Below are 15,105 nucleotides of genomic sequence, written 5' to 3'. Positions count from 1 at the left end.
TGATCAGTAGTGATAAACATGTGAAAACAAAAAAAAAAAAAAATATATATATATATATATATATATATATATATATATATATATATATATATATATTAGTGATAAATACATGAATGATAAATGTATAAATGATATGTCCACAATGTTTCCAGAGACTTAATGGTCTACTTCCTTTAAAGGTTTAGAGAGCACAGGAGAGAATTAACTGTGAATTAAAGGAAACCTTTGTGTAAATCAAAACAGCAAAGCTAACGGACAGCAGCTAGCTCAGGTACCAGAGATGAGAGTTATCATTAAAGAGGAACTGCAATCTGCTCACATAATTTGTAATAAAAACATCTTTGCCATTCTGAAGCTTCCCTCCAACCACTTTGCATATTATTTTATATATACAGTAATACCTTGGATTGCGAGTAACGTGGTTTATGAGCATACGAGTAATAATAATATAATAATAATAATACAAACTATTATTTTTTTTAAATCCTGACTCAGTTTGCGAGCGTCGTCTTGCCAGACTAGCAGGATTCAAGTCTCTGGGGTGTGCATTACCGCATTTGGGCAGAGGTGCGGGGACGCCGGTGACACTTGGAGCCGCTCAGAAACTGCGTCTCCGAGTGTTTCTGAGTGTCTCCGGTGCCCCCCCCACACACACACACATCTGTCCACATGCGGTACTGCATACAATAGCAGTCACTGTGGAACAAATTATCTGAGTTACCATTGTTTCCAATGGTGAAACTCGCTTTGATATACGAGTGCTTTGAATCACAAGCATTCTTCTGGAATGAATTATGCTCCTAATCCAAGGTACCACTGTACTGTGATTCTGTACTTGCCAAATATGCTGCAGAAATCTCACTCCACAAAGTCTGGCTGCAGCCATTTTAACTGGGGGCAGCTGAATCTGCTGCCTGTTTACTTCCTGGATTTACAGACACGCAGAGGCACACCTCCAGCTCTGCAGCTTTTATTTGCCCTCTTATGACTTATCCCCCCCCCCTCTCTTTCTGTCAAACTCTCATGAGAGTGCGAGAGAGAGCTGTGCATGATGTTATAAGCCTAGGCTAATGACCAGACAAGAAACAGGAAGTGGGCTGTATAAGGTATTTACTGGCAGTAAAAATATGTTTTACTATCAAAAGTTAAAACGACAAGGGCAGGAGATTTAATAGATGGAAGGTTGAAAAAATGACTGAAGGTCCGCTTTAACCTACATAACTGCTTCAGCAGTATTTTGGACAACACAACACCCTCCTGTCATATAACTGCCTGTTACAAACATATTTTCAGATAACTACGGAGAATGCTACTGGAGCCTGAGAACAGATCAACGGTATTTTCAAAGGCTGTTAAAAAAAAAATAAGGGTACTGACAGTTTACAGTTACAGTAGAAGTTTGGGATGTATAAAAAAAATAAAAAAAAACTATGCACTTGCCTGCATGCTGTAGCATTGGTGTGACACTGTAGCTGTCCCACACCAGCTCTAAAGACCAAGAACTGAGCAATCACATGTCTGTCAGTCACTGATCTCTTTGCTCTGCTCCTCCTGCGCTCACTGGGCACCATGCTATGAAGGGGAGGACTTGACTGGCTCCAGCTTTCAGCCACATGCTAAAAGGTGGAGCCACCTGTCAACCAAGCAACCAGGTGGATCTCAGCAACACTGTCAGGATCCTTTCCGAGCCTGGTGCAGCTCGGACCTGTTGTCAGATAGCAGGCAATAGCCTGCTATTAGCTGACTCTGGAACACAGGAGAACAAAAGTGCTACTGTGACCCTTAAGAGATGCAACAGCCAAAAAACTTTGGCCATACTTCTCTTTTAGGCCTGGTTCACACCTTTGCATTTTTTAGTGTGTTTTCAGTTTTGCTGAAACACACTACAGTCCATTTAACATGGTTTACTATGGGTCACATTCACTTCTGTGCATTTTATGGAAAGGGCCAGGGACGAGCAGGTTGTGTTTTTGGTTCCATAGACTTCAATCGATCAAAAATGCAAAATGCACCTGGAATATGCATCAACTGCAACATGCATAGGTGTGAACCAAGCCTTAGGAAGAATAATCTTAAACTAGCCATACAGATTTAATTTTCTCTTCTTCAGAGAGAAATCCACAGATTCCTTCATGTCAAACAATGTGGATAGAGAAATATTCCCTCCCTATTGTATTCAGACAGCTCCAGCACCCATGGCTGCCTGAATACCCTAGCAATGACTGCATCTGACACAGGCTACAGTATGTTTGGACAATCATTTTTCACCTTTCGCTGAGGTGGGTGATGCTAACAGGGCTAACCCATGGCTTGATCTCTGGCCAATTCAACTGCAATCAGTCAAAATTAAAGCCAAAAATGGCCAGCTTAACTGAAAAAAAATAAATAAATGACCGCCAATATGAAAGTTATACAGTCAGGTCCATAAATATTGGGACATCAACACAATTCTAATCTTTTTGGCTCTATACACCACCACAATGGATTTGAAATGAAACAAACAAGATGTGCTTTAACTGCAGACTTTCAGCTTTAATTTGAAGGTATTTACATCCAAATTAAGGTGAACGGTGTAGGAATTACAACAGTTTGTATATGTGCCTCCCACTTTTTAAGGGACCAAAAGTAATGGGACAGATTAACAATCATCCATCAAACTTTCACTTCAGCAGTAAAGCGCTGCTAGTCTTAGCATGTTTAAGCAGCGCTTTTACGGCTGCTAGCGGGTGAGGAAGGGGTTAAAAGCGCCCATGTTGCAGCGCTTTTTAGGTGCCTCGGAAGCTCTGCCCATTCATTCCAATGGGCAGGGGGGGTGTAGAAGCACTGTATACAGTGCTCCCACACCACCCCAAAGATGCTGCTTGCAGGACTTTTTTCCCATCCTGCAAGCGCACCGCCCCAGTGTGAAAGCACTGAGGCTTTCACACTGGGGAGGCATGAGAGGCAGTTTTCAGGTGCTTTTTTAGCGCTAAAATGCCTGAAAACTGCACCTCAGTGTGAAAGGGGTCTTCAGACCCCCTTAACTTTTTCACTCTTTGTTATATTGCAGCCATTTGCTAAAATCATTTAAGTTCATTTTTTTCCTCATTAATGTACACACAGCACCCCATATTGACAGAAAAACACATAATTGTTGACATTTCTGCAGATTTATTAAAAAAGAAAAACTGAAATATCACATGGTCCTGAGTATTCAGACCCTTTGCTGTGACACTCATATATTTAACTCAGGTGCTGTCCATTTCTTCAGATCATCCTCGAGACATTTGAGTCCAGCTGTGTTTGATTATACGGATTGGACATGATTAGGAAAGCCACACACCTGTCTATATAAGACTTTACAGCTCACAGTGCATGTCAGAGCAAATGAGAATCATGAGGTCAAAGGAACTGCCTGAAGAGCTCAGAGACAGAATTGTGGCAAGGCACAGATCTGGCCAAGGTTACAAAAAATTTCTGCTGCACTTAAGGTTCCTAAGAGCACAGTGGTCTCCATAATCCTTAAATGGAAGACGTTTGGGACAACCAGAACCCTTCCTAGGGCTGGCCGTCCGGCCAAACTGAGCTATCGGGGGAGAAGAGCCTTGGTGAGAGAGGTAAAGAAGAACCCAAAGATCACTGTGGCTGAGCTCCAGAGATGCAGTCGGGAGATGGGAGAAAGTTGTAGAAAGTCAACCATCACTGCAGCCCTCCACCAGTCGGGGCTTTATGGCAGAGTGGCCCAACGGAAGCCTCTCCTCAGTGCAAGACACATGAAAGCCCGCATGGAGTTTGCTAAAATAAGCCTGAAGGACTCCAAGATGGTGAGAAATAAGAATCTTTGGTTTGATGAGACCAAGATAGAACTTTTTGGTCTTAATTCTAAGCGGTATGTGTGGAGAAAACCAGGCACTGCTCATCACCTGTCCAATACAGTCCCAACAGTGAAGCATGGTGGTGGCAGCATCATGCTGTGGGGGTGTTTTTCAGCTGTAGGGACAGGACGACTGGTTGAAATCGAGGGAAAGATGAATGCGGCCAAGTACAGGGATATCCTGGACGAAAACCTTGTCCAGAGTGCTAAGGACCTCAGACTGGGCCGAAGGTTTACCTTCCAACAAGACAATGACCCTAAGCGCACAGCTAAAATAATGAAGGAGTGGCATCACAACAACTCCGTGACTGTTCTTGAATGGCCCAGCAGAGCCCTGACTTAAACCCAATTGAGCATCTCTGGAGAGACCTAAAAATGGCTGTCCACCAATGTTTACCATCCAACCTGACAGAACTGGAGAGGATCTGCAAGGAGGACTGGCAGAGGATCACCAAATCCAGGTGTGAAAAACGTGTTGCATCTTTCCCAAAAAGACTCATGGATGTATAAGTTCAAAAGGGTGCTTCTACTAAATAATGAGCTGTGATGTTTCAGTTTTTCTTCTTTAATAAATCTGCAAAAATGTCAACAATTCTGTGTGTTTCTGTCAATATGGGGTGCTGTGTGTACATTAATGAGGAAAAAAAAAATAACTTAAATTATTTTAGCAAATGGCTGCAATATAACAAAGAGTGAAAAATTTACAGGGGTCTGAATACTTTCCGTCCCCACTGTACATTTGCCATGAAAGGACTTCTTTAGGCTAGGTTCACACCTGTGCCGTCATGCGGGGCGAGGTTTGCACGGGTACGAGAGTCTATTCATTTTAATGGACTGCCATGCCCAACAACAAGCAGGAAAGAAGTGTCCCTGCATTATTTTTGAAAACAAAGCCTCCATGGCAACTTCCGTTCCCAGTACAGTTGCGATTTCCAGTGTGGGCGGCGTACCAGTAGGATTAATGGCACCCGTCTGTGGGTCCTGCATTTCTCTGTGTGGGTGATTGCGGCTGCTGGTATTTGTGTGGGTCCCGCAGCAGCACCACAGGCACAGATGTGAACCTAGTCTAAATGTGAAGTTATTCATCTGAAAGATCACAATAAGAATCTAGAGATGGGTTTCAGTGTGATTCTAACAGCTTAAAAACCCCTACATTTACATTAGAGGACTAACAGCCTGCCAAGATCTGCTCTAGAAAAACAAAGTATCTGTGTTATGAACTTCAAAAATGTATATTTCTTTACAATGCTTATAGAGAGAAAAATTAAGACTTGTTCTAAGGTGCTTTTAATGCTTGTTCAGAACATGTAAATGCTTGACCTGGAGACAGGTTCACTTTTTATGAGGTACAGCAATGTCGCAATGAGCATAAATCACAATAGTTTTTAACCTTCCTTATATAAACCCAGAACTTACTTTGTCATGACCATTTCCATAAGCATCTTTAATGTTGGATATTCTTCCCATGCAGCTAACCCTGGCAAAACATAAAACATATTACTTAATTTCTATCTTGCCTTTAGTTTATCAATACAACCCTTACAACAAAATAAAAATATCTACCAATATTCTCTGGGTTAAAAGCAGCTACGACGAGGAGGAGAGGCCATGCTTTCCAGTACAGTGTCGAAATGGCAAGGTTAGGAGGCTGATACCTGTTTTCCAAAAGGAAAGTTACTCAATGTTTAAAAATAAATAAATTATATATATATATATATATATATATATATATATACACATACACACATACATACACACATACATACACACACTCCGAACTCCAGGCAAACTGCTAAATATACAGATGAAATGTGTCTAAAGGGAGCTGCTTTACTTGAGAATAGAATTGTATTTTTGTCCATCCTGTCTGGCAGGGCAAGAGACCTGATTTTCCACTGCTGCAGTTCATTAACACCTACGGGTCTCCTCCCTACTCCTTTTCCTGTGACTGGACAGTAAAAGAAGAAGCAACAGCTTCTCTATCACTCTGCTCTCTTCCAACCACAAGGCTCCTAGCGCTGTAGTATAACTGTCTGATTCCTTGAGCTGTTTTCCCTAACCTGGTCTGAGCCCAGCTGTAATGAGATGGCAGGAAGCTGATATCAAATTAAATTCAGGTCCTCACACTACGTGTAATAAACTATACATTTAAGGATGTATTAATGAATAGCTGCATTAATTTGTGTATTTTAAATTTGCCTGGAGTTCAACTTTAACTATGCAGTGCTTCAAGTGACTGGCACATTTGAATTTTGCCCAGAAAGCAAAATTCAAAACCATAATGCCTCTACCACGTGTTACTATTATCCAGCATCCTATTATTCACTCTACCTCTCTTTCTTAACTGTGTTGTGCTGTCATATCAAACAGGTGGGCAGGAGCATACTATATTTCGGCACACCAATGGTTATTTCTCCATAGTTGCAAAAATGTTTCAAGGTATAAAACATAGGAGAATGGGCATAGATTCCAGAAATGTACCATATACGTAGAATTCTTTTATTTTTCCTTGAAGCTTTATTTATTTTACTGGCAGTGAGCTATAAATATGCTGGATCACCTGTTATTCTCCAAGTGAAGTATAGGTTCAGTTATTGTAGTATGATGGTAAAAAAAAAAAATACACAACTTACCCTGGAGGAAGCTGAATGTTTTCAGGATGGTGATATGTGCAAAGATTTAATACAGCATCAAGCAGCTGAATCCTTTCAATTCGGAGGACCTCCAAATCTATAAAGAATTAAGAAAGTGCTGACTTTCAGTTAATTTGACAAACAGGAAATCAGACATAAAATTCTAGTTTAAAAAGAAATAATTTTATTTAAGTATGCATTTTTAAATTTAAAAACCAGCTGTCGCTCTCAGCCTCCCCTCAATCTCCAAATTCCTTTGTTTTTGCTGCTATGATCCAAATTCCGGTTAGAGGGTGGCTACGTTTGTTCTCCATTGTCCCACTGTATATGTAAGAAGAAAAGACAGTGCTTCCCCTAAATGGACTTTTTAGGCACTTGAGGATGATCAAACAACTACAAACATGTCTATAAAAATATAAATTTTATTGAAAAAACTTTAAAACAAGTGAAGCAAGGCATAAATTATTGTGCATCACATGCATAATGATATGAAAAATAAGGTAAAGGTGCTCTTTACACCCAACGCGTTTCGATATACGTGCCAAAATTTACGGATGAACATTAGGTTTCAAGGCAGACCAATCATCTCCGGAATAAACTCCATCAGCGACAATGCCAGCAAATTGGTAGACGAGTACTTTAGACCGTACATGTCGGCATTGCCATCTTATGTAAGAGACACCGTTCATCTACTGTAAATTTTAGAGGAATTAAACATCTCTGATCAAATCTTATTTGCCACAATAAATGTGGAAACACTGTATAGTTCTATCCCACATGACAAAGGTTTGGCAGCTATAAAACATATCCTTGGGCAAAATCTGGCTAATGACCCTAAGTATGACGAATTCATCCTTGCTTTACTTGAATACATTCTGAAGCATAATGTTTTTACATTTAACGGTTCCCACTACCTCCAGGTGCAGGGAGTTGCGATGGGGACTTGTTGTGCCCCATCATATGCTAACCTGTACCTGGGGGAGTAACAGATGTTCCTGACTGATGAGGAACTATCAATTTATACTCGCCACATAGTGGGATGGCTACGCTACATCGATGATATTCTAGTTTTTTTGGGACGGTCCTCCTCAAATGTTGGATGAATGTCTCCTACACATGAATAAAAATAACTTCAACCTTAATTTTACTATGTCCCATGATAGACATTCTATTACGTTTCTGGATCTAGAAATATACTGGAATGAACAAGGGAAACTCTCCACAAAATTATATAGGAAGAAGGAGACCGCAGGGAACACAATACTCCATGCTACTAGCCACCATCCACAGTCTCTAATCTACTCCATTCCATATTCTCAGTATTTGAGAATTAAACGGAATTGTACTGATGAAGAACACTTTGAGAAGCAGACAAACTACGCACTAGACTACTCACCAGGGGCTATTCACATGCTTGCCTTAAAAGATCCTTTAAACAAGTGTCAATAAGACCAAGAAATACCTTATTGCATAATACTAAACGTTTGGGTAGCAACCCACTAAGAATCTTAACTACGTTTAGTCAACAACATCAAATTAAAACTATTATAGAAAAGTATTGGCACATGTTGACCTTGGATCCAACTATAGGTCACTTTGTTCCTGAAAAAACGCTGCTTACCTTTAAAAGAGCCCCCTCTGTTGGCGATAGAGTTGTCAGTAACGAATTTAAAAATGAATATAATAAAACACACTGCAAAGTGAGGGGCACCTACATGTGCGGTGCCTGTCACTATTCCAAGTACATGTTAACTCAAAAAAAAAACAATTTTACCCAATGCCAAGGTGTTTTATCCTAAGCACTTTGCCAACTGCAAAACTTTTGGGGTCATCTATATGCTCCAATGTAGTTGCACCTGCTTCTACATTGGTAAAACCAAACAGGAATTCTGGAGGAGGGCCTACAGGCATATCATCAGTATGCAAACCTGTGACCCAGACCTCCCCCTTGGACGTCACGTCACTATTGTGCATGGGGGCAAATTTCCCAGGATTAAATTTTTAATACTCGACAGGATACACCCCAATCCAAGGGGGGGGGGGACTGGAATAAGACCATCCTCCAGATGGAAGTCAAATGGATTTATTCCCTTAAAGCCACCTCACCCCCAGGCCTGAATGACCCCCTATCTTTTAAACCATACCTTGAGGGGTTTTCATCAGGGGGAATGGAGAGATAAACATCTCTTTCTCTCCTTTTCCCCTTTGCTCCCCCCACCATAAAATTTCCCCCCCCCCCCTTTTTCTTTTATTAGTGACATGTTACACAACAAGCGGTTTCTATCGCCAACAATAAAAATATTAAAATATTAACAACAAAAACGCGTTTTTTTTCTTATGTACATTTGGTGAATTAAGTAATAAACGCATTTATATAACATATAAGCCTGTCTGCTTTAACCCATATTTCAATAACTTGTCATACATGTAACGATATTATGTTGTTATTGTAACACAGAGAAAAAACTATATTGCTTAATTATGTATCCTCAATGTGACTTGCAATGGATGTTTGTATATTTTCTCCTTGTACAGGATGTGCAATTGGATTGGACCTACTGGGCTGATGTACAATCTTTTGTTTTGATTTTATCTCCAATACATGAGCAATTTATGCACACCTTTTGTTTCCTCATCCCCTGCTCTTTTGTCACTTCCTTTTACTGTCCTTTCTCTTTCGTTCTCTCCTTTTTTCATTTCTTGCTCTTTCCCACTCTCCCTCCCCCTGTGTCTCCCCTGTCGACGGCCAGCCATGGGAGTTACCCGGCACGGAAAGCCACCCAGCCCCTGTGCTGGGCGGCTTCTTTTTGGAGGATGATGGACGCATTCCATCTCCTCCCACATCCTCCATCTTGCTACTCCGGCGGACATGTGCAGTCCACCGGAGTGACTTTCCGTGCCGGTGGGCTGGATGTGTGGGACGTCGTGGCGGCGCCGCGCACAACGAGCCCAGGGGGCAAACCATTGAGGTTTCCCTGACGACTAGTCCTGATTATCAGCTGTGAGCTATTACAGCTCCAGCTGATCAGGATTAAACACCATACAAAAGCCTCCATTACACCGCTCCCAACCCAGGCATTACTGCACTGGACTTGGACTGAGTGGTTGATGTGTCTTTGAGGCTCTTCATTCACCACAGGTATTGATACTTTATATAACTTAATCCCTAAACTCTTTTCATAATTTTAATGGAATCTCCCCTAGCATTAATATATAACAATATTATTCATTGACACAAAAAAACTTTTGATACAATGCCTAATAGAGTAATTTTTTCTCTATCAATGAATAAATCTCCAGTAGCATTACTTAATGTATTTTTACTGCCTGTATTTTTTCATATAAGTTTTCTCCATTACCTACTCTTTAACTGGAATTGCTAGTTTGGTCTGCAGATATGACATACATGAGACTCTTTGGCCCGTAGACAATAGGGCACCTTTCTCATGCAAAATATGGAAGTATTTTATATGAATAAAATTTATTACCTGCCTTCACCTACACACATAGATATGTGTACATATATATACATATATATGGATTAATCCTTCATTCTATTTAATCGATCCATTATATATCATCCTATTTGCTCTGATATATTACTTTTCTTCCTCTGCTCCAGACCACATCTAGCAATTCCACATTATCTTCTGCAGCACATCATTAATACTACCAGATATAAATTAAATCAACCATTTAATATATCATTATGAATCAACCTTCCAATTTCTTTATATATTTTATATTTTTCATTTTTTATTATTTAATATTTTTATTTATACACTCATACTTTTCTTTACCTTCAGGGATCCCTCTCCATTTTTGCCTCAGTACACTCCCCTGGCCTGGCCGCCCTCCGTTGGAGTACATGAGGGATTCCCTTTCACTTCTTTATTGGAAAATTCCCGTGTACATGAAAAGTTGACATATATGCTCGTTTTGACCGATCCATTACCAGTCCAGTATCTCGAATGCCACTCCAATTGCAAGGTCCTATGATAAGCAACGAACCATGATTTAAACATCCTACTAACCAGCTATATGTAAGTGCCAAAATATATACTTGAAACCTAATGTTCATCCGTAAATTTTGTGTTGTGAATTTTTTTAAACCGATTCTTTGTATAATTAAATTTATTTTTAGAAAAGGTCCTCTTAAATCTTCAGACCCTTGAAGAAGATTTTGACACGTATATCGAAACGCGTTGGGTGTAAAGAGCACCTTTACCTTATTTTTAAATCATTATGTATGTGATGCACAATAATTTATGCCTTGCTTCACTTGTTTTAAAGTTTTTTCAATAAAATTTATATTTTTATAGACATGTTTGTAGTTGTCTGATCATCCTCAAGTGCCTAAAAAGTCCATTTAGGGGAACCCCTGTCTTTTCTTGGATTAATTATTGGATGTGGCACTCCCCCTTTACTACATGGTTTGCCTGTCCATTTTTCTTTGTACACTGTATGTAAGAACGTAGCCACGCTCTTTTGTTTGCTCCCAAGATGGGCTATGGGAACAGTACACATGACTGCAATGAACATGCACTGCTCGTTCCAAACAGAAGTGAGAAGGAAAAAGAGAGGATCGGAAGGTCACAAAGAATATTACATGGAGGCAAAAATCACAACAAGATTACAGCACCATCAAGTAATGGACGTGTATGGATTATTTTTGGAGATTAAGGATTTTATTAAGTGTCACTTTAACACTGCTTTTTTTTTTTGTTTCAATATTTTTTTTTTTTTTTTTTTAATTTTTATTGAGACACGAAGAGACCAGTACAAACAAGTTGACTAGGTAATGGTAACAAAAAAATACCAACTCTAACAATGTGTCACAAATTTTTCCAAAGTAATATGGGTAGGAGGAGGAGAGGGAGATGGAAGGAGGGATGAAGGAAGGGAGTAAGGGAGTAAGGAGCCGATGTGATACTCTAAATACAGGAGGTGTCCGAATAGAGCAGAGATATGCAATTAGCGGACCTCCAGATGTTGCAGAACTACAAGTCCCATGAGGCATAGCAAGACTCTAACAGCCACAAGCATGACCCCCAGAGGCAGAGGCATGATGGGACTTGTAGTTTTGCAACAGCTGGAGGTCCACTAATTGCATATCCCTGGAATAGAGGCATCAGTCAGCATTTAGCAGTGCTCTAAAGACTTTGAAATGAGCCTAGGTTAGATAATAAGATGAGTAAGGAGTGGATTCCAAGGCTAAACGAGCTGCAGTGAGTAAATTGTTGTATATTAAGGGTTTACTCTGGTAGACAGCACCGTAGACGTAACCAAGGATCCCAGTCTAACACATACAGGTAAATACATAAAGGCATAGGTATATTAAAATTCCAGTTGGAATGGGTAAATGAAAAGCAATAAAAAAGACACTTTTTTTTTTATTATGGATGTGACAAAAAACAGCTATAAGACAAGGTCAATGACAAAAGGATAAACAGTACATATATAGCTCAAATAAGCCCCCTACTGCCACAAAGGAAAATAATTAAAGCAGAGGTGGTCTATGGTCAAGGAACATCATTGTATGGCAGCATAATGTATATAGCAGCACCAAACATGAAAGAACTGGGTGGTGTTTACTTCTGGGGATCCCTTGCCCGTTTCCAGACACTGGAATCGTGTGATACATGCACTTCTTGGCAGACATTATTCCTTGGCCTCTGTGGATACATTACAGACGTCTTCCTTGAAAAGGCATACATGTGAGGCACCTCTTACAGGGATCCAGCGCTTTCCTCACCTGAGCCGTTACTAAAATGGGCTTCAGGTCCAGGTGCCCGCATCTTAACTAAGGAAAAACAGCTACGAAGCCTTGCAACTTCACAGCCAGCTTCCCACTGCGCATGAGCGAACCACACTGCGCTTTGTGCAGTTTTCTGGGACGTGATATGTCCCAAAAGGTTGAGGGTGAAGGGGGTTTGAACCTATGTTCGGATTGGAAGTGGGAGGGGCCACCCACAAAAACCAGGTACCTGCTCCCCCTTCCGAAAAAAAAGTGCCAATTGTTAAAGAGGAGGGGGGGGGGGGAAGAGGCAAACAAGTGGAACCCCCCCCTCTTTGGGCAAAATTACAAATATTAGGCTGTTTTCACCCATTTTTTTTCACATTTCTTAGCCCAGATATCAAATCTGTTGCAGAGATGCAAACTGTAACACTCTTAAGACTGAAGGCACCCCTTCATTTTGAGAAGGGCTTTAGTAATGGCTTGATGGCCTTTTTGGGCCAAACTCTGTGCTGAAAGAAAGGGCGGAACTTTGATTTTAAAGTTAAAGCCAGGGAAGAATGTGAAGGTGCTCTAGGTTTAGAGGAGCTAGGAAAACCTGAAGAGAGGGGTTTTGCCACTTTTCTCCGAGAAAGCAAAACTTTCCCACCTGTACCCTCTTAAAAATTGGTCAACACTGAAGAGTAGGTGAGTATTTAAGTGAAATACTCATACCAAAATACCAACATTTTCAGAAAGTAGAGTTGGTCTTTAAACCCAAACAAAAATAAACTCACAATATCCACAAAACAAAGTCCATGCCATTCATATACCATTTCTAATCTATTTTGATGTGTAAGAGGTCAAATCACACAAGCTGTGTCACCATCACACTGCCCCAGGTCCTGAAACACTTGCAATGCAGACTACTTACCATCGGCTTGGACAGCTGCTGCCCTTTTTACCAGGTGGTCAGCAAGCTCCATGGCATCTGCTGGGCCGAGAGGAAGTTCACGAGAGAGGCCAATGACAAGGATACGCATTAATGTATCTTCCAGAAGGGGCACTTCCGAGCACAGGCGAAGAAAAAAACTTGGTGAAGAGAAAGATACTGAGTAAGCTAGTAGCATAAAAGAGAAACAGCATAAATGTATCTGAATATGAAAAGCGGTCTGTAAATGTATTCTAGCATTTTTATGCTGCTCAATCCAATAGATTTTAACCACTTCGGCTCTAGAACAACTCTTTCACTTTTTGCACACATGTAAAAATCTGCATTTTTGGCCATAAAATTACTTAACCCCCCCCCGATTATTATTATTATGGTTATTAAAGGATTTATATAGCCCCAATAGTTTGTACAGCACTTTTCAACATGAGGGCAAACAGTACAGTTACAATTCAATAAAGGAGAAATCAGAGGGCCCTGCTCTTTAGAGCTTATAATCTAAAAGTAACATTGTAGGTTTTGTGAAATCAGGAGCCCTGCAGAATAAAAAGATAGTGGCAATTTTTTTTTATATTGCATGCTATTTGTACAACTGTTTAATAATATTATATTTTTACTGAAAATACGCATTTGATAATCTTAGTGCACATAGACACAATACCATACTAAGTTTTTAGTAAAATTAAGTTTTGTAAAAGGAGTTGCAGTGCACATATAGATTCCAAACATGTCAAGTCTCAAAGTAGAACTATAGGCAAAAAAAAAAGATTTCTTCATGTTGGATAGAATAAGGGAGGGTCACAACCCCTGTCAGATTTTTTTTTCCGCCATCTGTGTCCCATTCCAGAGATTTCCTTTCACTTCCTGTCCCATAGCCAAACACGAAGTGAGGAAATTTCTGCTAATTAAGGGAATTCCTTGGGGACCCCCCAGGTCACCAGAACTAGTATCCCCAATGGAAGATTTCCCCACTATTACTTTTCTGGGAACAACCCAAAATTTGGGATTTCCTTTTACTTTCACTTTCAATGATAACGGTAAACAGGACAAATTGAGAGGGTGAATCTCCCTAACGATAGCACAGACAGCACAAGCACAATCATAGCTGCAGTTCAGCCGCTTGATCATTCTTACAGGGAGCGGGAGGGTTTGTCACCCCTCCCCGCCGCCCTCCGGTGCTTCTACCGGCTCACCCGTGCTAACGTCGAGCCGGGGAACGAATCAGTCGCTGCCCGAAGTTGAGCATAGAGATTTCTGGTGACCAGATGGTCCCCAGTCATCTCTATGACCATCGGAGGCCCAGGCGCGACGTTATGACATCACGCCTGGGCTGGCGGAAGTAAACATGTCAGGGACGCGGCTGGAAAGGCCGAGACCATTTAATTTTTTTTTTTATCTTGGTCTTTCCTGCCTGAAGGAGAGATGTGGGGTCTTATAAACCCCACATCTCTCCATAAAGAGGACGTGTCACACACTATTTATATTACAAGGGATGTTTACATTCCTTGTAATTGGAATAAAAGTGATAAAAAAAAATTAAATTAAAGAGGAAGTGTAAAAATAAAAAAAATTAAAGTTAAAGAATAAAAAAAAAAATTAAAGATACAGAAGGGAACGCATACGTAAATCGCACCCACATATGTAAACGGTGTTCAAATCCACATGTGAGGAAGAGCAATAATTCTAGCCCAATTCTAGCTCCTCTGTAACTCTAAACAGGTAACCTGTAATAAATTTTAAAGCATCACCTATGGAGATTTTTAAGTACCAAAGTTTGGCGCCATTCCACGAGTGTGTGCAATTTTAAGGCATGACATGTTGGGTATCTGTTTACTTGGTGTAACATCAACTTTCACATTATACAAAAAAATTGGGCTAACTTCACTGTTTTTTTAAATTCATGAAACTGTTTTTTTCCCCCAAAAAAACGTGTTTGAAAAATCGCTGCGCAAAA

The 15,105-nt window shown here is 40.3% G+C and overlaps 1 protein-coding gene across 3 annotated transcripts in view; it reads right to left on the bottom strand.

The window, feature by feature from the left end:
* INTS1 (integrator complex subunit 1) overlaps positions 1-15,105 on the bottom strand; it is a 249,954-nt gene that overhangs the window by 160,792 nt on the left and 74,057 nt on the right. For all 3 annotated transcript variants that reach the window (XM_073636747.1, XM_073636748.1, XM_073636749.1), the window contains 4 exons: positions 13,137-13,294; positions 6,487-6,583; positions 5,417-5,508; positions 5,270-5,330 (listed from right to left, as the gene is read on the bottom strand). In XM_073636747.1, the coding sequence (XP_073492848.1) occupies positions 5,270-5,330; positions 5,417-5,508; positions 6,487-6,583; positions 13,137-13,294 (408 nt within the window). The remainder of the gene's footprint in view (positions 1-5,269; positions 5,331-5,416; positions 5,509-6,486; positions 6,584-13,136; positions 13,295-15,105) is intronic.

The sequence above is a fragment of the Aquarana catesbeiana genome, linkage group LG06 (assembly GCF_042186555.1).
Source record: "Aquarana catesbeiana isolate 2022-GZ linkage group LG06, ASM4218655v1, whole genome shotgun sequence".
NCBI lineage: Eukaryota > Metazoa > Chordata > Amphibia > Anura > Ranidae > Aquarana > Aquarana catesbeiana.
This window is presented reverse-complemented; position numbering and strand designations above follow the sequence as displayed.